The sequence below is a fragment of the Diceros bicornis genome, chromosome 18 (genome assembly GCF_020826845.1).
Source record: "Diceros bicornis minor isolate mBicDic1 chromosome 18, mDicBic1.mat.cur, whole genome shotgun sequence".
In the NCBI taxonomy this organism is placed as follows: Eukaryota; Metazoa; Chordata; class Mammalia; order Perissodactyla; family Rhinocerotidae; genus Diceros; species Diceros bicornis.
In genome coordinates, this window is record NC_080757.1 from 184,500 (window position 1) to 212,462 (window position 27,963).

The 27,963-nt window shown below is 61.3% G+C and overlaps 1 protein-coding gene across 1 annotated transcript; it reads right to left on the reverse strand.

Annotated features, from left to right (window-relative positions):
* Positions 1-140: 140 nt before the first annotated feature.
* Positions 141-27,838, reverse strand: MAP2K3 (mitogen-activated protein kinase kinase 3). Its single transcript, XM_058559480.1, has 12 exons — positions 27,680-27,838; positions 13,815-13,881; positions 13,406-13,454; positions 12,266-12,379; positions 11,958-12,077; positions 10,428-10,544; positions 9,385-9,436; positions 8,154-8,281; positions 7,569-7,646; positions 2,894-3,033; positions 1,809-1,854; positions 141-1,253 (listed from the first exon to the last, which is right to left on the reverse strand). The coding sequence occupies exons 1-12, from the start codon at positions 27,726-27,728 to the stop codon at positions 1,170-1,172; spliced, it is 1,044 nt and encodes a 347-aa protein (XP_058415463.1). The 5' UTR covers positions 27,729-27,838; the 3' UTR covers positions 141-1,169.
* Positions 27,839-27,963: the final 125 nt, after the last annotated feature.

Here is a 27,963-nt window from a genome sequence, read left to right on the forward strand (position 1 = left end):
GGGAGCTCTGGTGTCCTCGTGTGTGAAGGGAGAGTGGGCAGGCCCTGCTCCCTTTATCACACTGCACTGGCCTGTCCCAGGGGCAGGCGGCCCTTCTGGGGCCACAGACCTTCCCCAAGGAGTGGGGATCGCCGCTGTGACACAGTTACACACAACCTTTTGTGCCACCTCTTTTTTTTGTTTTTTTGTTTTTAATTAAAACAGCCATCAGGTAACTGCCCTAAGCCACCAGGGATAGGACCCAGGACGGGCAGTCCTTTCTTCAAAAAAATATATTTTCTTTTTTTTTAAACAACACCAAAAGCAAATCCACAGCTCCCGTCGAGCCAGTCCCCAAGGAGAATGAGCTGGATGGTTCCCCTAGCACCTCTCTGAGCAGAGACCTTGGGTCCATCCCCCTAGACAACCGCCTGAGCAGACAGGGCAGGTCTTGGCCTGCTGGTTCCCGGGGAGGTGGCAGAAAAGTGATGGGCTCCAAACCATGCAAGAAACACAAGCCAAACCCACAAAGCGGAAGAAAAACTCAAGAGGATAAATTAAAAAAAAAAGTGAAACGACGCCCTAGAGGTGGCAGGCGGCCCGGCGGCCCCGGTGCCCCGGAGGCCCTGTGTGCCAGTGCTGGGGTAGAGGCCTCGGGCAGCTCTGGCATCTCCCTTGTGGGGGCTCAGAAGGATTCACGTGGCTCATCCACCTGTGCGTCCCCCACCGATGCTGGGACAGAGGTCTGGCCACCCTGGGCCAAAGTGTGCAAAGTCCATTCAGTCAAGAGATAAAAAAATATACAACTTGGGTGGCCTCCAGGCCTAGGCCGGAGCAGCGGCCTGCACACGGCACCAGCTGCCTTCTCTGTGAGGGGCAGCAGCGTCTGGCGGGGGGCATCCCAGCCCCTCCAAGTCCAGGGTCTTGGGGGCTAGAGACTTGGGGTCCTTGGAGCAGCAGGGGCAGAGGCACTGATGGGGCCCTCGCAGGCCCAGCTGGGGGCCCCAGTGGTCTGGTTCTTTGGCACTTGGGACCAATGGCCTGTTGCCGAGCCAGGTGGGAGCAACCCCCTCGATTCCTCCTGGAACGTCTCGGGCCAGGGCGGCAGCTTATGGGTGTGAGCAAGCACTGCTCCCCCAGAGGGGGCTGGGGGGCACTGGGGGGCCAGAGTGGGGTCCAAGGCCCCGCCCCTACGAGTCCTCTCCCAGGATCTCCTTCACAAAGGCAGCAATGTCCGTCTTCTTGGTTTTGTGCAAGGTGAAGAAAGGGTGCTCCTGGTGGGGGACAGGAGAAGGGGTGAGGTGGAAGTGCCTCCGCCTCCTCAAACCAGCCCCAGCCTGAGTGCTCCTCCTGCCTGGCAAACTCCTACTCATCCCTCTAGGACTCTGCCTCCAGGAAGCCCTCCTTCTTAGAGACAGCGTTAACGGCTTCCTCCTTGGCCCTCTGCAGCCATCTTCTGGCCACACTAAACTGCCTTTTCCCCACACATGCCAGGCCCCTGCCCATGCTGGGCCTTCCACTTGGAATGCCCTATCCGCCCTCTCCATCAGTGGGTAAATCCTTATTCATCCTCCCAGGCCCAGTTCAAATGGCACCTCCTCTGTGAAGCCTTTCCTGATGTCTTTGGATAAAATGGTCCACCTGCCCACCACCTCCCCATCCCTCTGCACCATCAGTCACAGCACTGCCTGTGTGCCCCTCCATGGGGCCTGGCATGGAATGAATCAGTGACTGAGTTCCTAAATGAATTAATGCAGGGGTAAGCCAGAGACGCTGGCCACCTCTGTGCAGGGAGATGCAGCTCCCTCCCCAGAGAGCCCCACACTCACCATCAGCTCCAGGTAGCTCATGCGCTCCGCAGGGTTCTTCCTCAGGCTAGGAGAGAACAGGGCAGGCTGGGGCCAGGGCGGCAGGAGGAGGTGAGTCCAGCCCCCACCCGCCCGGGCAGTGAGGGGACACACGTGCTCGGGGCTCAAGGAGGAAAGGCTGGGGCTGTTCTGGGGAGCTACCAAGGGTGGAGTGGGATCCGTGGGTGCAAACTACAGAGACCAGGACCCAGTTTCTTTGCCTCTTGGGTTGTTGCTTTCTTGTCTCCATAGTGATCTAGGGAATTCCCAAAGATGCCGACAACAAAATGATACCAAAACACTGCAGTTAACAATCATATCTCAGGGGAAATTCCTCGGGGAGAGGGGAGGTCCCGATCAAAAGGGGTTGAGGTGACCAATGACCCTGTCTGCCAGGCTCATCTGTTTTCAGTCTTTCTAATTTTCCAATAAAAGAAACAAAGGCTACAAATTGTCCTCTGAGTGTGTCTTTGCCCACAACACACAGATGTTGCTATGTTCTGTTCTCATTGTCTTTCACTGCTAAATAGTTTGTAATTTTATTTTTCAAATCTTTTTCATAACCCAAGAGTTATTTAGAAGAATTTACTTTGACTTTCCATGGAGCTTTTCCCTCTTTGTTATGGACTTCTTGTTTTATTTAATTATGCACAGAGAACATGTCTTTGCCTTTTTCTTTTTTCCCTATTTCCTTTGTAACCTCAAATGCAATTAATTTTCATAAGGCTCCCAGGGGCATTCTTTAATTTGGCACAAAGTTCTAAACATCAATAAAAGCACATTTGTTTATGCTATTCAGATCCTCTACATGCTTTCTGTTTGCTTTTTCAGTCTACCTGGTCTGTCCATTTCTAGAAGGACTATATTAAAATCTCCCCACAGACCAGTTTGTCCACTTCTCCTTATGCTCTATTTCTGCCTTGTATGTTGTGATGCTGCGTTGTTTGGGGTTTATGTGCTAGAGGAGGAGGCCACCAGACCAGGAGGAGCTGGGATCCGGCCAGGGCTGGCAGCAGTGCTGACTGGGGCCGGGAAGGCCCAGAGGCCCCACAGGGCCAGAGACTCACCACTGTGCAGTGAAGTCCACAAACTCGGGGGAGAAACGGTCAGCTGGGAGCTGGGGGGATGGCTCCTCCACGACCTGCTTCAGCTGCTGGAACGGGGTCCCCCATGACTCGTAGGGAAACCGTAGAATGGCCATCTCGATCTGCAGTGGGGACAGCGGCAGCGGGTCAGACGCACCCACACTCTGTGCCCAGAAGGAGGGCGTGTTCGGAACCTGCCTGTCCTGGCCCAGTGCCTGGAGCTGGGCCACGAAGCAGGTCAAGGGCCTGACATGGGGCATCAGGCCAAAGACGAAAGGCAGGGGGACACAAGTAGTTGGCTCCTCTGACCCCACTGGCAGAGACTACAGCTCGTGGAGCAAATCCAGCCCTGGACTGTGATTGGTTTGACCACGGTCAGGTTTTCAATCTGAATTCAGAAGATTTTACATAAAAACCCAGGTTCTAGCTAATCTGGAAAAATCAAAGGAGCTGGCAACCTTGGGCCCCCTTCCCACAAGGCAGCAGTCGGCAAAGAAACTGGGCAGGCACCAGCTTCCCTGTTGACCGCAGGCCACTCCCTTCCCTAATGTCTCCGCAGCATCTCAGTGTCTGCTGCCGTTTATCCGGGCCGTTGTTGCTCGTACAGAGAAGCAGACGGGAAATGACACGATTCTCCTCCGCCTGTCTCTCCCCAAGGCTGCAGAGGAACGTCAGACCGTGAGGCCGCATGTGATCAGCTCCTTACTGTGACGACCCGCCAGGCCCACCAGGAATTGAAGTTCGCAGCCCCTCCTTCTCTGCAGAGCCCCCATCTGCCCACCCACTGGTATCCGGTAAGGCCCGTCTCCAGTGCTGCCTCCTCCAGGAAGCCGTCCCCTCTCAGCCCCCATCACTGTTCCTCCCTGACCGCCTGGACACGTGGTGCCCGGGGCCTCGTCAATCCTGCCAGACCTGGACTTCCCTGCGGGCACCATCAGGGCCACCCAGCCTCCACACATTCGCCAGGCATCTAGCCCCGTGCCATGCCTGCAGCTGGCGGGAAGTCATTTGTGGAAAGGACTGGCTAGCTTACGACAGAATCTGGGTTCTGATCTTGAGGTCGAGGTGAAAAGGACACATCGGGTCAGCCAGGCCCTGCCTGGAACAGCGCAGAGGCTCCTCATCAGCGGCCGTGGTCACCATGGTCACCGTGTGACCCAGAGAGGCCTCAGCTCAAACGCTTTGTGTGGGCAGGTGGCACCTGAACAGATCACTAATTATCATGCTGAGAAAGGGCGTTCCCACAAGGCTGAAGGCCCCTCTCCAGCTGAGATGTCAACACCCAATGGAGGACGCGCCTGAGCAGGGCGGGCTGTGGCCCTGTCTGTGTGCTTCTTCACAGGACAGACGCCAGGGCGGCCTCCTGACGCCAACAAGCACGAGTGAGCACCCCAGCAGCCTGCCCGAGTTCATAATCAGGAAACGGAAGTGTCCAGACGCTGACCTAGGAATCCCTTTCCTGGTAATTTTTTCTAAAAAGCTCTAAAATGAAAAAACAAACAGCCTCTGAGCACAAAGCTGCACGATGTGGCGCCACCTGTAACAGCAGACGTGAGACGCAGCCTAAGCGTCCGGCACCAGGGACCAGCCCGCCACTGGGCAGGGGGTGTGGCCGTGACCTGGAGGCACCAGGATGCTCAGCACGGCCAGAGTGTGAGGGTGGGAGCCTCCCCAAGCACCACCCCCGTCCACCTGCTGGGCCCCTCCGTCCTGTGGCTGCGCTCAGGTGCCCAGAGAGCGACTCGGGGTGGGGGGGTGGTCCATGAGGACGGGGGGGAGACCACCAAGGGTGTGCCTGGCACACGGCCCCTCACTGGTCACCTGCAGGACGGCTGTGATTTTCAAAGGACAGAAAACATGGGAAAACAGTGACCCACCGCATCAGGGGCCGGTGAGCAGACGGCGGCAGAGAGCGGTGCGGTCTCAGGAAGAGAGGCCTGCAGGGTTACAGCAATCCAGAGAAATAGGAAAAAGCAAAATAAAAACTGCATATGTTTTTTTAAAAAGAGCCAAAATGGGGAGGCCAGCCCGGTGGCACAGTGGTTAAGTGCTCGCGCTCCACTTTAGCGGCCCGGGGTTCACAGGTTCGGATCCCACGCGTGCACCGACGCACCACTTACCAAGCCATGCTGAGGTGGCGTCCCATATAAAGCAGAGGAAGATAGGCACGGATGTTAGCTCAGGGCCAATCTTCCTCACAAAAAAAAGAGCCAAAATGTCTAGAAGGAAACGCCTTGTGCTGGCAGCTGACACTGGGGAGCAGGGCTGTGTCTGAGTGCGACAGCATGTGACATGTTTCTCCCTCTGACGTTTCCTCTCTATGTTTGCAGAGCGTTTCTATTCCTTGTGCAGTTTGTGGGGAAAAACCTAACCCGCAGCACGCAGCTCGTCTCCCTTGGGGCCACCACAGCCCTCCTCCAGGGTGCGCCCGCCAGGCCCCACCCACACTGCAGTCTATCTCCCCTGGAGCCCGGGCTGGCCTGTGACCTGCCTGTGACCTGCTCTGACTAACACAATGAGGCAGAAGTGACACTGGGCCAGTCCAGGCTGAGCACGCAAGGGCACTTCCCTCGCAGAAGCCAGCCACCACGAAAGCCTCCCCTGCCCGCCCCGCCGCCAGGAGGAAGCCCGGCGGTGTGGAGGCCCCACGTCTGTAAAGCCTTCTTGAACCCTCCAGCAGCCAAGCCCTGACCTCAGCTGTGACCCCAGTGGGAGCCAGGTGGAGTGGAAGAACCGGCCAGCTGAGTCCAGCCCCGGCTGCAGAAACACGAGAAACAATAAGTTGTTGGTTTCGGTCACCAGGTTCTGGAGTGGTCTGTCACGCAGCACGTGGTAACTGAAAGGAGCACACACGTGTCCACGTTCCACCAGAGACATGGGAAGGTCCCCGGCGACGACAGCGGACGACAGGCGGAGGGAGGGGCAGGGTGAACGCATGAGTGCAGAGGTCACGAGCGTGGCCTCTGACACCCAGCCAGGTCTGGAGAGGCTGCAGTTACAGCAAGAACTTGTTCCTATTATTTTTTTTTCTTTTTTTTGTGAGGAAGATCAGCCCTGAGCTAACATCCATGCCAATCCTCCTCTTTTTGCTGAGGAAGACCGGCCCTGGGCTAACATCTATTGCCAATCCTCCTCCTTTTTTCCCTTTTTCTCCCCAAAGCCCCAGTAGATAGTTGTATGTCATAGTTGCACATCCTTCTAGTTGCTGTATGTGGGACGCGACCTCAGCATAGCCGCACAAGCGGTGCATCGGTGCACGCCCAGGATCCGGGCCGCCAGTAGCGGAGCGCGCACTTAACTGCTAAGCCACGGGGCCAGCCCCCTATTATTTTTTAACTCAGGAGCTGGAAAACTCTTATCTGCAGGGGTAGTGTCCACCTTCAGACTTTGGATATGCCTCTCTGGTTTAAAGAAAAACTTTAATTGAAAATAACGTGTCAGCAGTATTAAGGAAAATGGAAGATATCACCCAATTCCGCGTCTCTGAGAGAATGATTGTGATTCTGTCCTTTCCCCGTCCCCGTGCACAGAAACAGCTCAAGTCAGTCATGTGACCGTGACAGGACCACGATGACAACCGCAGTGGCAGTAAACCCAGAACACCACCCCAACCCTGACCTCCCCTGGATCTGGCCCCTCAGGCACACTCCCCCAGGGCCTTGTCCCAGAGTCCCTGCCCCCCCACCCCTGGCTCCTTTCCACAACCCCCCCCACATTTTCCTGACTGGTTTGATGATCGACTGTTCCCCGCCCCCACAGTGGGAAGCCAGAGGGACTGGGGCAGGGAGGGCACTGACACCACGGGGACCTCAGGGGCAAATCCACAGCCGGGCACTCCCCAGGAATTCTGGAGGCTGGATGGGGTGGGGGCCGATGAGCACATAGGCTGCCCCATCGGGGACTGACTCCCGATGCCAGGCCCGTGACGGCCGAGGTTCTCATGCACCCCGGTCTCAGGCCAAACTCCCAGCACTGGCAGGGGGACTTGGCCCCCTATCCCCCCAGCCCCTTCTCCATGTGGGTGCCAGAGTGGGCTTTCGCTCACTAACTAAATCTCGCCCCACACTGGGGCCGTGCCCCGACTCAGGCCAGCGGGGGTCCTGCCAGGCAGCTCTAAAAAGAACAAGAGGCACACGGGCCCAGCCCTGCCCTGGACCTCAGACGCAGCCACCCAAGCTGAGGGCCGGGCACCTGCTCCCGCCTCACCCAAGTCTCCACTGGCCTAGGACTGAGAGCCCACCCACCCCACCCACCCCGCCACGCCTGTGGAAACGCACCAGGACCCCAGGCAACATGCTTCTCACTGAGAAAAGCATTTTTTAAGATTTTTACCATTTTGCTTTTGAAATGATGTGCGGACCAGAGGCTCCCTTAATTTGGGATTACTGTGATTTCTCAACAAGCACCACGGACTCTGGGGAGAGTCCGGTGGACGAGTTCCCACAGACGTCAAGACCTCTCGTGGAAGGGACGGCTTGCTGCCAGGCAGGGCCATAACGTCACCTGCAGGCCCCCCCTAAAGATGCCGTCGCCTCTGACGGCATGCGTGCTTCTCAGCCTGTGAAGCCGACACTTCTGTCCAAGGCCTAAACCACTTCATGGGCCTCCCAAAGCTCACGGCCGGGCACAGCGCCCGCACACCCCGCCCCGACGGTACCATGGTGATGCCGAGGCTCCAGACGTCCGACTTCACATTGTAGCCCTTCTGGTTCAGCTCCGGGTTGATCCTCTCGGGCTGTGAGAGGGACAGGAAGGTGTGAACACCCACCCCAGGGCCGCCCAAGGCTCCCTCAGCTAAGTCTGGCCCCCTCGCCCCAAACTGAGGGGTCAGTGCTCATCCCGTCCCACACTCCCACGGAACAGATGAGGAAACCGAGGCCAGCGAGGCCCAGGGTCCTGCAGTGAAGACCCAAGCCTGGCGTCCCAGCCACCCCCCGGGGGGGTCCCACCTGCAGGACACTGGGGGAGGGGCGGGACCTGCACAGACCCCACGAGCCACCTCCGTGTGGGTGTCCAGGAAACTTATCATCCAAACGGGCACTTGGGAGCACAGTTAATAACAGGGATAAAAAGGAGCCGCTTGGGCAGGCGGGCGGCAGGCTGCCCCTCTGTGGCAGGACACATGGAGTCTAGGGCAGGTGACGGACAGAGGACGCGGCCGGAGGGCTGAGACCCGGAGGCTTTCTCCAGGTGTGCCCTCTCCTGAACCTCAGCCAGGGCACGGGGTGCAGGAACCACTCACAGCCATGTAGGGCTTGCAGCCGGCGTCCATGGTCTTGGCCACAGAGTCCACCAAGTAGCCGCTGATCCCGAAGTCGCACATTTTGACATGGCCCTCCTTATTGATGAGGACATTGGACGGCTTCACGTCTGCCAGGGACAGGACACCCCTAGTCAGCTCCTATTGTGGGGCCCTGACGGCAGGCCGGCGGGCTCCTCCCAGGCCCCTGCCCAGGACAGAGGCCGCTGGGGCCCAGGGAGTGGACGGAGGGCTGAAGCTCCAAGAAGCACTGCCCCAGCCCAAGGTCACACAGCGGGTGGCGGTGCAGACAGGACACGCCCCCCCGTGCGACCACCGGCGCTCTGGACACGAGGTCTAGAGGCAGAGGCCCGTCCCAGCTCTGCTGCCCCACAGCTGGGACTCGGCCTCTGCTTCCCGGCACAGCCTCTAGCTCTGGGGTCCACCTGGGCTTGGAGGGGCATCAGTGACAGGGTGAGAACCCAGAAACCACTCAAATGTCCACGCCAAAGGGTCAGCAGGTCCGGCCAGGAAGCTCAGGGCAGCAGGTAAAGCACAGGAGACCGGCCTGTGCACACGAGCCCCTCAGGACACGAGGCCGACACAGAGCAGGTGCCAGTGCACAGCAGGGACCTCCCGGCAAAGGCACACACACGACATACATGCACCCCAGCTACTCGCCAGGGGATGTGCACGAGGACAGACATGCACAGAAAAAGGGCCAGAAGGCTCCATGACCAACTGCCAACAGTGATGATGTGGGGTGGGGCTGGGATGGGAAAAATCAGACGAGGGGCATGGGGGAGGTGAGGGCAGGGACTGACCAGGAAGGGCCGAGAGAACGTTCTAGGGTGGGGTGGAGGGGGAAACACTGCATCTCAACAGGGCGGGGGCCACTGGGGGTGAAGTCCGATCAGACCCAGCGAGGGCTAACTATGGTCTGTGCATTTCACGACACGCAGACGACAGGTCAACACAAAACCAGCCAGCCTTCCCCAGGACAAGATCCATGCAATCCTTGCTCTGAGTACCAGCAGCCCTAAGGGGCTGGGGGGTGGGGGCAAGGAAAAGGGCTTGAAGAGGGGGAGAGTGGCCTGGACTGAACAGGCTCGGCTCCCGACCCCACAGGCACGTCCCAACCCGGCACCCCCGAGAGCAGGGAGAGGCCCAGTCGCCCTGCAGGCTGCGCGAGACTGTGTGAGGAGCCGGGCCCTCCCTGGGGCTGGGTACTGACCTCTGTGGATCACGGACAGCTTGCTGTGCAGATGCTCCAGCGCCCTCACGATCTGGCGTTCCGGAAAGGGCCGAGGGGGGACAGGACCGACATTAGTCCCAGTTGCACCAACAGTGACAGAGCTGTGAGGCCCCCCAGCCGTGCCCATCTGTCTCCTCCTCCCACATACACACCCCAGCCCCTCATGACCCTGGCTCCTGCCCGCATCCAGCACTGCCCTGCCGTCCTGGCGATCCGGGTGCAGACATGCTGGCCTCCTACTCTGCTCCGAGTGGGCCAGGGTCTCAGGCCCAGGCCCTCACCAGGGACAGGAGCTACCCCACACCCCTGCAGAGTCTAGACTTGTGACCCCCCCCGGGGGCTGTCACCACCCCCTACCGGCCTCCTGGGTAAAATCCAGCCCTTCTGCAGCCTCCCTGCCTCCTCCCCACCCTCAGCAGAGCCAGTGGCCTCCGTGCTTAGAACCACTCTTCTCAGGAACCACCCCACAGACTCCGATTCAGTACTCGGGCCAGGTGTTTCAAACGTCCCCAGAGGCAGTCAGGACTGGGAACCCCGCAATAACTGATCCCACTTCCTTCTGTGCTTTGGCTGCCGGGATGCTCAAGTCCAGGGTTGCTGCCCTCCTCTAGGAACATGCAGCCTCAAAAGGCAGACATTTGGAATGATAACCTTTCTTTCCCCCAGCTTAGCTGCTACCTCTGCGAGCTCCTCAGGGCATTTTTAGTAGGAGGGAGTTGTAAATGCTAAGTCCCTTTTTCAAGGGCCTAGGAAGTTCAGGAGTTGCACACAAAGACCTAGAGATGCGGCATCTGCCAAATCTGTATGGCTCTGGGAGCCCCGGGCTCCGGGCTCTCCTCAGCGGGAAGGCTCTGGTGCAGGGTGGGACAGGTGCTCAGGCTCAGGGCCACAGCTGGGGGCCATGCTGGGGGCCCAGCTATGCCCAAGACACAGCATCAGGCCAGGCTCTGCGCCTGCTGGGCAGGGCTGGGGTCTCTGGCCGTGTACCGTGACCCCCACACACCCGGCCGAAGGGCACTCACGGACACAGCGATCTCCCCCAGAATGTCCTCTGGGATGGTCATGTGTTTGTCCAGCACCTTCCGGTAGAACTTGTCCAGAGACGTGTCCATGAGCTCCATGCAGATCCACACATCTCCCTGGGGTGGACACCAGAGGTCAGCCGGGCCGCCAGGGCTGCACCTGCGACGGGACAGGCTGCCCGGCGCCCGCGCACGCCCGCCCCTCAGCCCGCAGGGACTCACTCAGCCCCCAGCTCCTCCCACTGCCTGCTAAAGTCTCTCAACCCGCCCGCTTCTCCACCCTCCAGGTGTGCTTACACCGCTAGGTCCACACGCCAGCCTCGCCCAGCTCTGTCACCTCTGGTCTGCCCAGTGTCCCCCACCTGATCCCCAGCTCCATGGAAGTTTCCAGGGAGAAGTGACTAAAACACACGCCTGATTATGTCCCTCCAACAGGGGCTTCTGGGACCCTGATGGGCCAGCTCAGCTCCATGACCCAGCCCCACCACCCCTAGCACACATGGCTCGTCCAGCTCTGACCTTGGCGGACGGGTCCCTCCTCCACCCGTGATGCCCTGCCCCTCCACCCCCACCCTAGTCCCCCAGCAAACTCCCACATATCTTTCAGGACACCTTCTGAGGATGCCGGGTGCAGCACCTCCTTGGGGTACCCGCAGGCCCCTGGGCCTCCCTGGCAGCTCTGAGCTGGCATGTGGTGAGGCCTGGGTGTGTGTCTGTCCCCCAGCGGCCCAGGGACAGACATCTGTGCCTGGCATACCACGGGTTCTTAGCCAATCAGACGAGTGGATGATGAGGGGCTGACCCACCCCTGTGTCCACTGCACCCAGCAAGCTCCGGGACCCGCAGGTGCTCAGGGAGCAAGGCTGGGCAGGGAAGCCCTGACCTCAGCCCTCAACTCTAGGAGGTGAATCACCACCACAAACAGCACGTCCAATCTGGACCCCAGGTCTCCGTCCACACCCACGACAGCCTCACACCGTCCCGGCATGAGCCCATCCTTCACACTCCCTGGCCTAGCCCTCAATTCCTCTCTCATCCCACACCGGTCTTTCCAGCAGACCAGAAGCAGACCCTCGCCCACCTCCACGGCTGCCCCTGGTCCCCACCCAACCAGCCTGGACACTGGGGAAGCAGGTGGTCACGCAGGCAGGGCCATGTGGCACGCTTGCTGAGTGCCACGCCCCGGGCCCCTCACTTCATCTTCACGACGACTTAGTGAAATGGGTACGATCACTGGCCTCACTTCATAAACAAGGAAACGCGGCACAGGGCGGGGCCGTGACGGCGGGAAGCTGGGAGCAGGTGGTCTGGCTCCCAAGAGCCAAGCTCCGCCGTCTCGAGCAGGCCAGGCCTCCGCTTCCCTCTCCCCTGCGCCAGCACTGGCACACGGGGCGCTCAGCAGGCGTCTGCTGGGGGCGCAGAAGAGCGATGGTGGGCTGCGGGCTAGTGCGTGGACGGAAGGCGGGTGGAGGGCGGCCTGAGCTCCCAGTCCCCACCCAGCACCACCTCCCACCCCCCCCAGGCCCGCACCTCTCTGAAAAGGGCCCCGTAGAAGGTGACGGTGTAGAAGCAGTCGACCGTGCGCATGTTGACGTCCAAGTCCATGAGCAGACGCTTCTGCTCCTGCGAGTTCACGGTGGCCCGGATCCGCTGCAGGGGAGAGGGCTGTGGTTCAGGGGCCACGTGACGGGGCGAGCACCCTATTGTCCCTTATCTGAAGGCCAGGAGCTCCGAGGGGCACCCACAGGCAGGCCCAGCCTCTATGCTTCCTCCAGGCAGCCTCCCAGGTGCCCCCTAGCCCTGGCAGGGCTGGGTGGGGGCGGAGGGGCTCTGCCTACCTTAACAGCCATGATGGTGCCACTCTGGGCATGCCGCACCTTCTCCACCACCCCGTAGGCGCCGCGGCCCAGTTCCGAGATGGTCACCAGGTCATCCGCCTCCACCTCAAAGTTCTTGGAGGACAGAAAAGAGAGGGTTGGTGGCGGCCAGGCCAGGAGCCAGCCCGCACACCTGGCCCAGTGAAGACAGCTGGGGCAGCGGAAAGAGAAGACAGACAGTCAGTCAGGTCTGTCCCCAAAGCTTGCACCAACCACTTCCCACTGTGTGACCTTCACCTCTCTGAGCCTCACATCAAAGATGTCCAGAGGCCGTTGCTAGGCATAAATCAGACAGTGTGTGCAACATTCCCAGCGGCACGGGGAGCCCTGGGGTGCCCCTCCCTCTCGCCCCACACCACTCAGGTGGTTAGAATCAGTCCTGCATTCAAACACTCCTTATGGAGCACCCACCATGCCCGAGCCCCTGTTTTAGGCACTGGGGATGCAAAGGTAACAAAACAAAGGTCCTGCCCTCACAGGGGCCGTGTGGCCCTGGGCCACCCACTCGCTCTTGCTAGAGGCAAACAAAAAAAGGAATAAGCAAGTAGGTGAACAGGACACCAGACAGTGACAAGTGTCGGGGGAGAAATAAGCCAAGGAGGGGCTGTCAGCTGAGGAGAGGCCCAGGGTGGGGTCTCTGCCTGGAGACCCTTGGCACATCCTGTGGGGACGCATGGTCCCTGAGCCAGGGCCTCAATCGCCGGTGCCAAGCCATCAGGAGGTGCATGTGAAATGCAGGCTCCCAGGCAGGGGACCCTGAGGGTACAGCCAGGAATGCAGGTTCAACACACTGTTCCCACAGGTGACATGGGCACAAGTGGCCCGCCACCCAAACTCTGAGGTCAGGAAACCACACCAGCTCTGGCTCACCAGGGCCACAGGAGGCAGCCCGGTTCCAGACGGGAGGGCCAGTGAGTGGGTGGCCTAGGGCCACACAGCCAGCGTCCAGGGAGCAAGGCTCCTCTCCAAAGCCCAGCTCTGTCTGTCACCCACAGCCACCCCCAGTGGCCCTATGGGGTCAGCCTGGGCCCACCTGTCAGATGAAGACACTGAGGCTCAAAGACATCAAGGCCCCACCCCAGGTGCACAGCCATCACCTACCCTATCTCCAATGGTGATGAAGGTCCGGGAGTCCAGGTTCCGGGGGGGTCTGCAGGGAGAGGGCAGACCCCGTGAGCCTCCAAGGGAACCATACCCCCTCCCCAGGAGGAGTGACCAGGCCGGGCAGGGGGCTGAGGCACATGCTGTCTCGGGAGGTGGTTCTCCTCAGGGCACCTCACCTCCCCCACCGCTGAGCACCTGCATGCACCAGGACAAGGTGTGGCCACAGGGACACGGGCGCAGCCTCACCCTCCCCCTGAGACGGCGAGAAGGGGCACAGGGCAGACACGCGACACCTGCGAGCCCCTCAGCCGCCCCACTGGGACAGGCACCTGCTGCTGCTCCCCTCCGCTGGCCCCTTCAGGAAGCCTCTCCAGGCTGAGCCCGGGGAGAAACTGAGCCAACTCACGTGGGGTTCGGCAGAGGCGGCCTGGACACGCAGGATATCCGCAGGTCCCTCTTCCTCTTGGGTTTTCCTAGAAGGGAGCGAAGGCGAAGCTTCGGGTCAGTGCTCAGTCAGTCCACGTCCCTGGGCTCCCCTGGGCTGGACAAAGCTGGGGACAGAGATGTCGGGCCCCCTGCCCTCAAGGGGCCCCTGGCACAGAGACAGAGGCTGAGGTCGGTGTGGCCAGTGCCGGGAGGGGCCCCGGAGCCCTCCTGGAAGCCGGTGCGCGTGGTCCCCCCACCGCCGCCTGAGGAGGGACGGAACCTCAAGCCGCACTCAAAGAGACGGCCCCACCACGGATCTGCCCCCACAGGCACACGCAGGCCGCCACGGAGCCCATCCCAGGCAGCAGGGCCGAGTCTGAGCAGCCGAGGTTTTCGGCAGGCCCCCAGGCTCCCAGCCCACGCAGAAGTCCTATGTCCTGAGTTTCTGTTAAGGGCTGGATTGTGCCCCCTGAAAATTCACCTGTTGAAGTCCTAAGCCCCAGTACTTCAGAGTGTGACCCTAATAGAGATGGGGTCACCACAGAGGTGACCAAGTCACAATGAGGTCACCAGGGTGGGCCTAATCCAACATGACCAGTGTCCTCATAAAAAGGGGAAATGTGGGCACAGAGACAGGCACACACAGAGGGAAGACGATGTGAAGAGTCACAGGGAGAAGACGGCCATCTGCCAGCCAAGGAGAGGGGCCTGCAGCAGCTCCTTCCCGCACGGCCCTGCCCACACCTGGACGGGACCCCCAGCCCCCAGGACTGGGGGACAGGAAGCTTCTGTCAAGCCCCCTGGTCTGTGGTGCTTTGTCCTGGCGGCCCTAGGAAACTGGTACAACCTTCATCCCCCCGTGGTGCTCACCTTGGTGGGGGGCATCTTAGGTGGACAGAGCTCTACTCAGGTCCCAGCTGTGCTGCCCACCACTTCTCTGAGCCCTGACCTCCCCATCTGTCACCTTGGAACGGATGCCCACCTCAGGGGTGGCTGGGAGGCTTGGAGTAGACACAGGCTGGAGAGCCCCTGGCTGAAGTCTGGTGCCCATTTCTCTCCCACCCCCAAGAAGTTCCTGCCTTTGCCACCCTCTCCGAGGGCGCCCCAGGAAGACTGCTCCCTTCCCAGGGTGCCGGGCAGGCCTGAGCCTCGAGGCAGCACCTCCCTCACCCTGACCCCTGAGGACAGGCGAGGGGCATCACGTCTCCAAGCCCCAGAGTCCACACCTCTTGCACTAGCTGAGAGAGCGTGGCCTGGCACCCAGCATGCAGCTGGCGCTAAAAGGGAATCAGCATACAGGGCACTGGACACAGCCGGGCTGGGCAGCATGGAGAGGGCTTCCACAGGAGCCTCCCTTTGAAGAAGGCATGGGGTCATCTTACAGGTGGGAGAGCAAGGCTTGGAGACCAGGGAGCCTGGTGGTGAGGAGTGCGGTGGGCGGGCTTGAGTCTGGAGCACGTGCTCCGAGGCGCTGGGCAAGGGGCTCCCTGCTCCAGAGGAAGAAAGTGACTGGCCCGGTCATCGAGCACGTGGGTGGCACAGCTGGGACTGGACCTGGACTCCTCGAAACCACCCAGAGCAGAAATGCTGCCACCTCCATGCATGCCCTGCAGGAGGATCCTTCCCGCCTCTGGGCATGGCCCTGCCACTCGCTCTGCCCTCCTCACCCACCTCCCCACCCCGCCGTGCTCTGGCCACCTGGGGACTGGGAACTGCCCAAGGCCCCACGCCACCTGCCACGGTGTGCACAGAGCACTGGGAGACCCCAGCCTCTGCAGCCACCTCTGAACTGGGTTCAGACCCAGCCTCTGCCATGCCCCCCATGCAGCCTCAGTGCCCCACATGCGAACCCAGCTTGGGGGCCCGCGCGGGTGGTGCCAGGCACTGACGTCGAGTGAGGGGTGGGGTTGTTACTGCCACTGGGAAGACGAGGCCCAGACCCAGCTGTCCTCGGGGCTGCATGAACGACCAGGAAACGGAACAACCCCGGCGGGCACGGGGTCCCAGTGTCTGCAGGGGGTGATGCAGGCAGACACCTGCAGCCTCTCCACAACAGCCACCCCAGGGACCACCAGACGCCAGGCCCCAAGGTGTGTCCACCTGTGCTCTAGTGGCCACAGCAAAACCAAAGTCCCAGCAAAAGGCCCTGACCCTGGCGGCCCCCATGCCCAATGGCGCATCCACGGCCCCAGAGCCAGGTGGGGGCCCCATTCGGCTCTTGGTGCAACTCTGTAGCCAAAAGCATGGGCTGTCTCTCCCCAAGTTCAAATCCCACCTTGGCCCCTTACAGGCTGAGTGACCTTGGGCAAGGCCCTCTCTGAGCCTCTCTGAGTCTCAGTGTCCTCATCCACACAACGGGGAAGGACCAGCAGCAACCTTGGCGAGTCATCACGTACAAGGCTCGAACGGCACTCGCCTGCACCAGCTACTGCCCGTCTCTGAACCCAGCCCACGCCTGTCCGGCCCGGCCCAAGGCCTTAGGAAACCAGCTTCCACAAACACTGGCGGCAGCAGCAGCAACACCACCGGGCACCCACCATCTGCTCCCCTGGCCCTGGGGAGGCCCAGTCGCCTACGATGGCCTCACGTGGGACGCACCTCATCCCACTTTACAGAAGAGACAACGCGGCTGGTCATCAGGGGCCAGCAGGTCGCACTCCAAAGCTCCTTCACCCACCAAAGCAGCAGCCTGCGGGCCACCCACGGCCCTTCCCGTCCATCTCAGGTGCCCGGCACCCAGAGGGGAGCTCTTAGCCTCGCTTTACTCGAGGCTGCGAGGTGAAGTCACTGCACAGTGAGTCCGGGGTCCCCCCGGGAGTCAGCCCTGGATTTGCTGACTCGGAGACCCCACAGGCTGGGCAGCAGCTCACAGCAGCCCTCCTCCAGGAGCTTCTCCTCGCAGCCGTGGGGACAGGCCTGCTGCGCTCCCCAACTGGCAGGACCGGGGGTCTCATGCAGAACAGGCACCCAGGCCTCCCCGGCCCCCTGGGCCCAGACATTCCACACAGCAAGAGGAATGCTGAGGAACGCCGAGCCGCGCCAGGCCATCAGTTCCTGAGGCCACGTCGGGGCTGCCCCTGGGTTAGAGGTCACCACCCACCTCTGGGGAGGGCAGGGGCCCCAAGGCTTGCACAGGCCACTGGCCAGGCCGGTGCTGCCAACGCTGCGTTTGGTGGGCAGCAGCCTGAGGAAGTGCAGCTCTGCACCAGCCGAGACCCGGCATGGCACCCCTCTCTCTGCCCCTCAGGTTCCACACCTGCGAATAGGGGTGCGGAGAATTGCCCGCCTGCCCTACACGGCGAGGTCTCCCCTGCCAGGCATGAGGCGCGGGGCTTAGCACACAGTAGGTGGCCCTATAATGGCCCATAAATGGTCATCACAGTTATTATCAGCTCTCCACAGAGGGGAAAACATCCTTCCTAAGTAATGAGAATTACGAGTAACTTTTATTTTTGACTTGATGCTTTTTGTAACCAGAAAGTAAAACATTTTATGTAAAAATTAGCAATCCACTCGCAGCCGCGCCCTCGCACTCTCCCTGCTCTCGGCCCCATTCTCACTGTTCTCTGGCTCTGGCCTCACGCCCTTCTCCCACCCTGGGATTTGGGAACATCGTAAGATGTGCCCCCCTCACCAAGCCTCAGTTTCCTCATCTGCCAAGGGAGTTTCCGCGCCCACAGCTGGGCCAGGTGGGCGAGGAGTGTGTGAGGGGGACCGAGGTGCGCAGTCGAGGTGGGCCCCCAGCCGCCCTCCTCCCAGGCTGGGGAAGGACAGAGGCTGCTGCGAGCACAGGGGCTGGGCAGGTGGCAAGAGAGTGGTCCCGGCCTTCCTGCCCACCTGCCCATCAGGGTCACCAGACCTGCGTCTGGAGTGACATGGACTCCAGGGGGCAGCTGCATCCACTGTCAGAGGGAGGGGCGAGGCCGCCCTGCAGATGGCCCAGAGACAGGCCGGAGGCCACCTGCCACTGCCACTGTCCGCCCAGGACGTCAGCGCCCGCCCAGCCGGCCAGGCCACCCAGGTGGGGCCACCACGGCGACCATCACCACAGCAAACAGAGGTGCGCAGGCCGCCACCAGCAAATCACAAGCCCGCCAGCTTCAGTTCGCGGGGCTCCGGGCACAGCGCCAGGCATCCCTGTGTCCTCGGTGGCTCCATTCTCCCCACAGCACCACGGGCAGGGAGCAAGGAATTCACCACCGACCTTCGGGACAGACGGTAAAGAGAGGAGCCGGCCACGGCCCGTCCCACCGCAGGGGCAGCCCTGCCCTTCTCCTCCCACTCACACTCCTCGAATAAGTCACCTTCTTTCCCACCTCAGGCTCCCTCTGCCTAGAATGCTCTTCCTGCGACTCTGTCCTGGCCGGCACACGATCCTCACCTGTTGCCTACTCAGAGAGGCTCTCCTGATGGCTCCAGCCAAGCCCCTGTTACTGGCTCTCCCTGTGTCCAGCCGGCTTCTCTCCTGTCACTTCTCACAAGCCACCATTCTGTAGTTACTATCTCAGAGGGAGCTAGCAAAATGCTTATGAGCACTGACTCTGGAGCCAGGCAGCCTGAGCTCAAACTGCAACTCAAGCACTTCCTAGCTGTGTGCCCTCAGGTAAGTGACTTAACCTCTCTGCACATCATGGTCTCAACTGTGAAATGGGGACAACGGACCAACCTCCCAGGGTTATCGGGCATGTCCAATGAGGTTATCAGCGCCATGCCTTAGCAGGTCTGACCGAGGAAGATTAGACTGAGCCATCTGGACACCCGCAGTATCTCGCCCCAAACAGCCACTCTGTTAACACTCTCAGCAGCCCCACAAGGGCAGTGTGTTCATGGGCCTGCTGTACCCAGGGGGTCAGAGGGGAGAGGCGCTTGACAGAGGGCACAGAGCGAGTGTCTGTAGGGAGCAGACGAGAATACAGGTCTGTTTGCTCTAATGATCAAACACGGACAGAGCCTGAGAGAGGGGCCTCCCCGCCCCCTGCCAGCACCCCGCCCCAGGGCCCTGGGGAGAGCCACCTGGACTGGACTGGGCCCCTCTCTTCTCAGGCCCGTCCAGGGGCGGGAGGCAGGGGCAGAACAAGCCTTCACCACGGACCCTGCGGGGCCTCCACTCAACAAGGGAACCCCCCCACCACACACAGCCAATCACAGCCCATGGTTTCCCAATTTATTATTCCCGCCCCCTACTTTTGGGTATTTCGAGTGCTTCTCGTGATTTCCGACTCCACTAGAGAGGTCCTGGGCCCCGAGTGTCCATGCCGGTCAGGCAAGGAACCGCACGCCACTGTGGAGATGTGGGAGGCCAGACGTCCCCAAGAGTTCCCCGCATGCTCAGTGCTCTAGAGAATACGGCAGCGGGGACACGGCCCTTTCTGAGGCGAGATATGAGCAGAGGCTGAGCAGAGGCTCAGAGGGAGCGAGAGGACGAAAGGGGCCGGAGTGGGGTACAGGCAGGGAGGGCGGGTGCAGAGGGCAGCCCAGGGCCCCCTCGGCACTGGAGGGGCGAGCTCACCAGGTCCCGAAGTCACCCTCGCAGAACCCATCCCCAAGATCCAGCTCCCATAGGACAGAAGGAGGCAAGAGCTGCCGACACGGCCGAGCACACCAAGCGCCAGGCCTGCGCTGGCATGTCTCACGTCTCTCTCGACCCCTCGGCAACTCCCAGAGGCCGGACGAGCGGGATCCCCGTTCCACTGAGGAGGACACCGAGGCCGGGGCTGGGAAAATCCGAGAGGGGCCCAGGGAAGCGGCGAGGGCGGCGGGTCGAGGCCCCACAGGCACGCACAGCAGGAGCAGGCAGGGGAGGTCAGGATCTGCGAGAGCGAAGGCTGGCTCTTCACCGAGGATTCCAAGGAGAAGCAAGAAACTACCTTTCTGTACCTTTGGGATTCCTAACTACACGCACTATCAGCCGCCTAAATGTAAGTAACTCAAGTAAAATAAATAAGAAAGGAAGAAGCCCTGCTGACCCCGTGCCCTGGGCTGCTGCGGGCCTGGGCCTCATGTCCTCCTCTGTCTAAAGGTGGCTGGGCGTCCCTCCCACGGGCTCCCAGCAGCAGGCCTGCTTAGAACTGGACGGTGCCCCAGAGACTGTCCAGTGCAGACACTGAGGCCAAGGGCCCGGGGACTCACCCAGGTCACGCGCCAGGACAGCGGCAGAGCCAGGACTCCAGCACAGGCCCCGACCTTCTTCCTGGGGCCACCAGATTCTGGCTCCCCACGCCTCAGCCACGGCCACGGCAGCGTCCCCCAAGCCACTCTGGCAGAAGCCGACAGAAACTGAGTGGGGAAGTATGGGCTTTGGCATCAAGAGACCTGAGCTGCTCTGTGGCTGTGAGCCAGCCACACCCCCTCTCTGAGCCTCAATTTCCTCCCTTGACAATCAGAGAGTGCAATGGCCTTGACGTCCAGGAGAGGACGAGGAGGTGTCAGGGTTGTCAAGCGAAAACCATGCTCCAGGACAGACCTATTGACCTCAGGCAAGTAACACCCACTCTAGGCCACGTGCTCCCTCGTGAAACCCAGTGACGACAACACAGCACGCTGCTGGGTAACCGTGGCGCAAACGAGAGCGGGCACTGCAGACGCCAGGCACCAACGGGTCAGATGGGCGGCTGCCCCGGCCCAGAGGCCCCCAGTCACCAGGTGGGCACCCAGAGGGCAGAGTGGGCCCCCAGAGGGCAGGGTGGGCCCCCAGTCACCAAGTGGGCCCCCAGAGGGCAGAGTGGGCCCCCAGAGGGCAGGGTGGGCCCCCAGTCACCAAGTGGGCCCCCACACCACAGGGTGGGCCCCCAGAGGGCAGGGTGGGCCCCAGACCGCGGAGCCCAACCTCCAGGCTTCGAGAGGCTGCGAGTGGAGGGATGGTCCCTGAGTGACGCCCGATGTTTCCAGGCCCTCAGGGAAGCGGGCACTCCCTGCGCTTAGGCTGGGGCTGAATTCCCACGGGCCTCCACTCAGGCCACCCCAGGCCCCCAGGGGCACGGATGGGCCCATGCTCCTGCGTGAGAAAACAGTAAAAGCACCTTTCCTTAACAAATGCCGTTCTTCTTTTTATTATCATTAGTATCGAAACAAAATCTTATAAAAATGGGATTGATGGGCAGAAACATCTAAAAAGGTATTCTTGGTGGTAAAAACGCTGATACGTAGCTTAGGTTCAAGTTCAGCACTGACTGGGCACCTACGATCCCCCTGGCCTTGCCGGTCTCACAGCTTCTCTCCCTCGACAGCAGCCCTGAGAGATGGGCGTTTTCATTCTCTTTGTTTGGACGAGAACACTGAGGCCCTGGGGGGTCGGGGGGGGGAGGTGTCACAAAGGGAGTTGGGGCAGAGCAGGGCCTAGAACCAGCGTCTCCCAGCTGGAAGTCCCTACAGGCTCACCCTGGAGGATCCAACTGCCCCATCCTGGGGTCTGCCCCAGGCAACCCGGGATGGGGCGAACCGTGCCAGTAGCAGGAGGGCACCTAGACCAGAAGGTCAAGTCACAGACTCGCAGAAGGACAAAGAGGGTAAGGAACATTGTCCATCCCACGCCTCAGCAGCCACCGACCGCCACCACTGACGAAGCACCTGCTTGCTGGGTGCACAGCAATGCTTCTCAGCTCCCTGTATACTCCTGACTGTGCCCCAACACCTCCGCTGACATCCAAGGCCCTTCACATGTCACTTCACAGCCACCGGCTCAGGCAATCCTTGGGAGAAAGCTTTGAAGCTGGCAGCATTAGCACAGTGCTGCAGATGAGAAAAGTCAGGGTTGCCAGTGCAGCTGCGCAGGCCGGGCACTGCAGTTCGGGCCTGGGGATCTGAGACGCACTTAAAGCAACAACGACAGTAGCTGCACACGGGCTTTGGCATGAAGACGGCAAAACAAGACGGGCACTGGAGACACCAGGCACAAACGGGTCGGATCAGCGGCTGCCCTGGCCCCCAGGCCCCCAGTCACCAGGTGGGCCCCCAGACCACAGGGTGGGCCCCCAGAGGGCAGAGAGAGAGCGCACGCAGAGTTCACCTCGTCCAGGATGTAGCGGGAGGATGTCTACAGGAGCTCATACACACGCTCCCTGCGCCGGCCCCACACTCACACTTCCCAAGCTAACACGCGGGGTCCTCCTCACAACCCCGCCACTTAGGTCCCAGTATCAACCAGGACGCCGAGGAAGAAACCGAGGCCACACAGCTCGTGAGTGCAGGAGACAGGCCTGAGCCCGGCAGCTGGCTGGAGCCTCCCGCACCGCCACAGTGCTGGCCCCACGGACCACGGCGGACTTGACTCTGCAGGAGACTGAGCTTGAATACACCACACATGCGTCAGAGCTCAATTAAAAACATAATAAAGAAACGATTAATACAGAAGTCAGGACGGCTGTTAGGGAGATGCGATTCTGCGGGGACTTGGAGGGCATAGTAATGCTCAACTTCTTTAGCTGGGTATTGGGTAAACAGAATTCATTTTACTTTTGTTCTTTAAACTACAGAGGTACATTCTATATGTGCTTTTGGTGTCTGTGATATATTCTCAACTAAAAACTTAAAAAGGAATGGAAGGCCGCACCTCCCGGGCAGGGCTCAGCCAGGAGGCGTCAGCGGAGCAGGGCGCAGGCCCGGCCCACACATGGCAGGGGGTCCATGCAGTGCGGCCAGGACAGGGCATCAGCTGGGGGCGCAGCTGGACATGGCCTCCCCAGAGAAGCCAGGCAGGCCCTGGAATGCCAGCTCAGCCGGGACACCCCAGAGAGGGACCCTCAGGGCAGGGGGAGGGTGACATGGACCTGTGGCTGGGGTTAGGGGAGGAAAGCCCTTAGGGGTGAGCCTGGTGACCCTCTCTGCAGTCGGGTGCAGGTCCAGGCTTGGCATCTGTAAGCTGCAGAGGGGCCTGCCCAGCCCTGTCTGCTCTTCATACCCTTTCTACAAAGCTTTTTGGGGTTTCCATGGCCATTGGTGGGGGCGCATCTACAGAAGCAGCAGGGCAGGCAGGCCTGACCTACGTGGGCAACACCCAGAGGGGGAGGCGTGGACGGTCGCTGGGGGCTGTGAACCTGCCTCACCACCCCATCTGGCCAGGACGGGGCTCTTGGTGTGGGTCCTCCATGCTGCTCCCCAGCATTCTTCCTCTGGGACCCAGCATGACACACTGCACCCCTCCTGAGACACTGACAACGCTCCCCTAGCCGCCTGTACCCAGCCAGGCTCTGCGTCCCAGCGGCTCCCCCTCAGCTCGGCCCTGCCGTCCACCAACGCACCTGACCTTGCATCTGGACTCTCAGAACCATGACTCCCAAGAGGAGCCTCCTTCTGCTCCCCAGGCAGAGCTCCCCGACAGCCAGGGCACTGCTCGCTCACCCCAGCCCCACAGCCAGCACCGGGCCCGGCACTATGAAGTCCCACCAGGCTGGCCGAGGAGGGCCATCCTCCTGAACCCCTGCCCCACACCTCCCCATGCTTCGGGGGAGGCAAACCTGCAGGAAGAGGCAGGCACTCAGTCCTCTCTGTCCCCACGGGCCCTCCCCAGGAAGGCACAAGAGGCTCTGGGAGCCCCCAGCTCCCGCCTGGGGACCAGTGGGAAAGAGCCTGGTACACACTGGCTGGCCTTACAGGACCGCAGCCAGAGAGTCCTCATGTCAGAGAGCCTACAAGCCCGTCATCAGAGGTCCCGGTCCACCAATGAACAACTGCCATGACCATAACAATAAGAAATAATAACGGATGCCATTCGTTTGACAAACACTATCTCCAATCTTTACCACCGCCAAGCAAGGGAGGGTGTTTACTCCCACTTTACAGAAGAGGAGCCCAAGGGTCAGAGAGGGCACGTGAGGAAGTCAGCAAGCAGTGGAGTGAGTTAGAATTCAAACGCAGGCCCATTCAGCCCCCAAGCCCAGGCTCTGCCCCCACTTCCTGTCTTGCCAAGGTTCTTTGTGGAGAGAGGGCAGTCTTGCTGTGCCCAGTACCTGACACTTAGCAAGAGCAGAATGAGGCTGTCTCCATCTATCCTTGTGGCTGCAAGCAAAACAGGTAGGCAGGGGCCCCATTCCCTTTCTGCGGGTGAGAAAACCAAGGCCTCTCATCTGAGAGCTGGGCCATGCCCAGGGGCCTGAAGCCATTTACAGCGTGCAGGGAGCGTCCACCAGCACACAGCAGAAGGGGCTGAGCTGGGGTCCGACCACAGACAGGCTTCACCTCTCCACCCCTCTCCCGGGAGCTCAGGTGGACCCCGCACCCCCTCCGCTCCTCCGCCTCCCCCAGCCCCCAGCAGCGCATCGCGCCTGGGCCAGGGGCAGTGAACAGCCACTGCCGCCTGCCGCTGCTCCACCAGCAAGAGGAAGCAGGGCCCTTGCCTAACAGAGGAAGTTCCTGGGCGGGGCGGGCACGGGGCCAGGAGGGCCTGCCTGGGGGGTCCCGGCCCAGTCCGGGGTCCAGGAAGGGGGCCACCTCCGGTGCCCAGCTCGGGGCCAGATGGCAACCTGCAGGCCGGGCTCACAGACCCTCCCCCACCCGCCAGCAGCTTCGCCCCTGCAGCAGCAGCAGCAGCCGGCGTGCCCGGTGGGTGAGTCAGCGCCCAGTGCCCGCTGAGTCACCGCCGGAAGCCTCCCGCTGCCCCGGCCCTCTCCCCACACGGGCCGAGGAGAACTCTGCTCCCTTCAGGCCCCAAGCCACGGGCTGGCTGATAGAGAGTTTCCTGTGCGTCACGCCAGGGGTGGGGGAAGTCCCCAAGGTGCCACCCTCCAGTCTTTCCGACAGCCAGGACAGGCGGGGGCGCAGGGTTAGGACACAGACGGCGCTCGCTCCCTGCAGCCTCGGTGTCCCTGTCCGGCAGCCGGGAGCCACGTGAGGATCAACCACGAAGTGCGGCGTGGCAGCGCTCACCATGCAGCGGGGCAGTGACAGGACGTGTGTGGCCCCCAGGGACAAACGTGCTGGAGGCGGCAGACCCAAACCACGCCAACCAATGTGCCCCTGCCCCTGGCCCCGCGCCAGCTGCCCTTGGCCTCCAACCCCAGCCAAAGACGGCATGTGGGCGAGGAGGCCGGGGAAACCCGCCGGGCTCTGGGGCCTGCGGCCTTGTGCACTCACGGAAAACTCCACGGGCCCATGGCCCCGGACGGGACGGGCAGGGCCCCTGCTGCCAGGCAGGAAGCTCAAAGGTAAAGTGCCTTAAGGTCAGGTGCCAACCACGCCCGGCTTTGTTCAAATTCCTCTGAGAAGGCGGAGAGAGCACGAGGCCGGGGCCCAGGCCAGGGTGGGGAGGACAAAGATGAGCCTTGGCTCTGTGGACTCGGTCCCACCACTGCCTCTGTCTGACCTCGGTTTTGTCATCTGTCAAATGGGTCAGACCGAAACAAGTATGACATGTGCCAACCGTACAGGGCTGTGCACCCAAGAGGCATCACCTCTGGCTCAGTCCATCCTCCAGGTCCGGCAGGGCCTGGAGGGACACTGACTGGACCGAGGGGTAATAGGGTGCAGGGGAGTGTCCCATCCATCCAACTCAAGTACCCAGCCCAGGAATGGGACACAGAGGAGCACTGAGGAGACCTCCGGAGACACACAGCCCTGGATGGAACCCTAGCTCCATCTGTCACAGCTGTGTGACCTCAGGCACGGCACTGAACGCCTCTGAGCCAGTTTCCTCATCGTAAATGGGGCTGCAAGGAATAATCAGGAGAGCGCACGACACATGGAAAACAACTTGGTAAGTGAGAGGTCTTGGGATTCTGGGCAAGGGGACATTGTGGTTCCCCACCACATCCTTCCGCAGACCACAAAGAGGCTGAGAGGGTCCCTGGGTCCTGGCGAGGCCCCTGACCCTCCATCCAGCCCACCCAATTTCCAGTTTGTGGGTCATGTGTTACCTGGACCCACAAACTGGAAATTCATCTTGGTCCTCTCTTTGCAGAGAGGCTCAGAAAGGGCAATGCCAGGACTCAAGTCACAGAGCATACGGGGATCAAGCAGCGTCTCCCCAAAGTGCTTTTTCCCTTCACATCCATGATCACCCTCCCTTCACAACCCTGCAACTTGAACTTTTATTTGGATGAAGCATTCCCTGCCTGGAAGAGCTAAAAGGGCCTTCAAAAACAAACACTGCTTCCAACCTCTTCCTTCCGTCCATGAAAACACTGTGGCCCAGAGAGGCTGAGGGACCTGCCCTAAGTCCCACAGCACTGACCGAGCCACGAGTAAACCCCAAGCTGGAGAGGAGGAGAAGTGTCTGATTTCACAGTTCTGCACAGTGGAGAAGCTTGCGACTTCCCGGTTCCCAGGCTCCACGAGGTCTGCGCAGGACAAGTCCCTCCCCAGCCACCTCCCCCCGTGAGTGCCTCCCAAGTTACTCACGGTGGTTGGGCAATGGTCAGGGATCCGGCCTCCCAGGCCTCCCACTTATGTAAGACATAATTATCCTGCCCACCCGCCGGCCGGCTGGGCTCTGGCCCACAGCCCACAGCAGGAGCAGGGAAGGATCCACACCCTCCCCCGGCCCCCACATGCCCTCCCACTGCCTGGGCGCCTCTAGAGAAAGAGAGGTAGGGACAACCCCTGATTAGGGGCCCACTAAGTGCCAGCTGTTACCTTTCTCCCCCTCACTCTACAGCTGCAACCCAAACAGAGGCAAGACCTTGACCATGCATGGCTGAGGCCTTTCCAGTAAGGAAAATGGTAACAAGAACAAGATGCCTGGTACCTGTCCCTTCCTAAGTACCTACTATGCGCCAGGAGCCATGCTGAGCTCTTCATCTCACCACCCTCGCTTGCTTACAACTCCTTAGTATTCACTACCTCACATCATACTCCAGAAGTCCACAGAAAAGAGGCGTGATTACCCCCACTTCACAGACAGGGAGACTGAGGCCACAGACACTCGTGTCGCTGGGGTGAGGCAGCAGCAGGCTGAGAGAGCCAGGAGGCAGCCCATTCATTGCAGCTATGTCCGGTGTGGAAATCGCTCCCACAACCCAGCCTGCTGTGACTCCGGCAGGCCAAAAACATCCTTTCCTCTTCCTGCAAAAAATCCCCCTCTCACCCTCCAAGTCTCGGCCTCCCCCCTCTGCATGACAAATCCTGCTGCCGCAGCCGCCACCTCACAGAAATTTCCAGGAAGGCCGGCTACTTGGAGAAGACAAGAGCAAGCCCATTGCCCAGCCAGCACCCGGCCTGGCAGTTGGCCCAGGACCCATGGGCAACAGACACAGGCCTGGTAGCAATCAACCCTGGAGACACTGGGGCACAGGAGGGGGTGAGCTCCCCAAGTGCAGAGGGAGGCTTGCAAGTGAAGACAGGAGAAGCTGATGGAGGGGGGCTGTGCATTAGGGTGGGTGAGAGCCAAGAGAGGCCGGGGGCTGCAGGATGGGGTGCAGGCGGGGCCAGGATGGGGCAATGTGGGGCCTGCAAGGATGCAGAGTTGGGGAAGAACAGGGAGTTCTGAGCTGGAGTGTAGCCAGGGCACCCACATGGGGGGGTTACAGTGGGATCCCCAGCCACGGAGCATCACTGGGGCCCGGATGGGGAGTCCGTTAAATCCAGCCCCAGGAGTGAAGGGCGCCGGGTGCAGGATCAGAGTGAATCCCACCTGGGTCCAGCTGAGGGGCCCAGACTGGGAGAGTTCCTGTCCAGGGTGCAGTTAAGGCCTAAATGAGGAGGTCAGAGAGAGGTTCCCGACCCGGAGCGGGGAGATCAGAACGAGATCCTCGCCTGGGTGCGGGCCTGGGTGCAGTCCCCAGGCCTAAGCCGCGGGTCCAGGTGAGGTCCTCGGCTGGGAGCGGCCCCCGAATCGGAAGAGGTTCTGGGCCGCGGCGCTGCCCGGGACCACCCGGAGGCCGGGGTTCGCGGCGCGGGCCCGGCCGGCGCGCCTACCTTTGGCCGCGGGCAGGCCGGCGGGCTGGCTCGAGGCGGGCGACTCCATGGTGCGGGCGGGTCCGCGGCGGCGGGGGCTACTCCAGAGGGCGGCGGGCTCGGCCCGGGCGGAGCGAGCTCATGGCCGCGGGCAGACGGCCCGGGCACGGCGGGCAGAGGCAGCGGAGACGCGCTCCCACGGGCGGCGCCGGGCCGGACTGGGCAGCGCCGCGGGGCCCGGCCGGACGGCGCCGACGCAGGCCCCGCCTCCGGGCGCCCATTGGTCCGCCAGTCTCCGGGCCCGT

Excerpts from the sequence above, each read along its gene's own strand:
- MAP2K3 (XM_058559480.1), bottom strand. The coding sequence starts at position 27,728 with ATGGAGTCGCCCGCCTCGAGCCAGCCCGCCGGCCTGCCCGCGGCCAAA. Across the intron at positions 12,078-12,265 it reads GCACCATCATGGCTGTTAAG|CGGATCCGGGCCACCGTGAA; the intron begins GTAGGCAGAGCC and ends TCTCCCCTGCAG. Across the intron at positions 7,647-8,153 it reads GCTGCAAGCCCTACATGGCT|CCCGAGAGGATCAACCCGGA; the intron begins GTGAGTGGTTCC and ends TCCCTCTCACAG.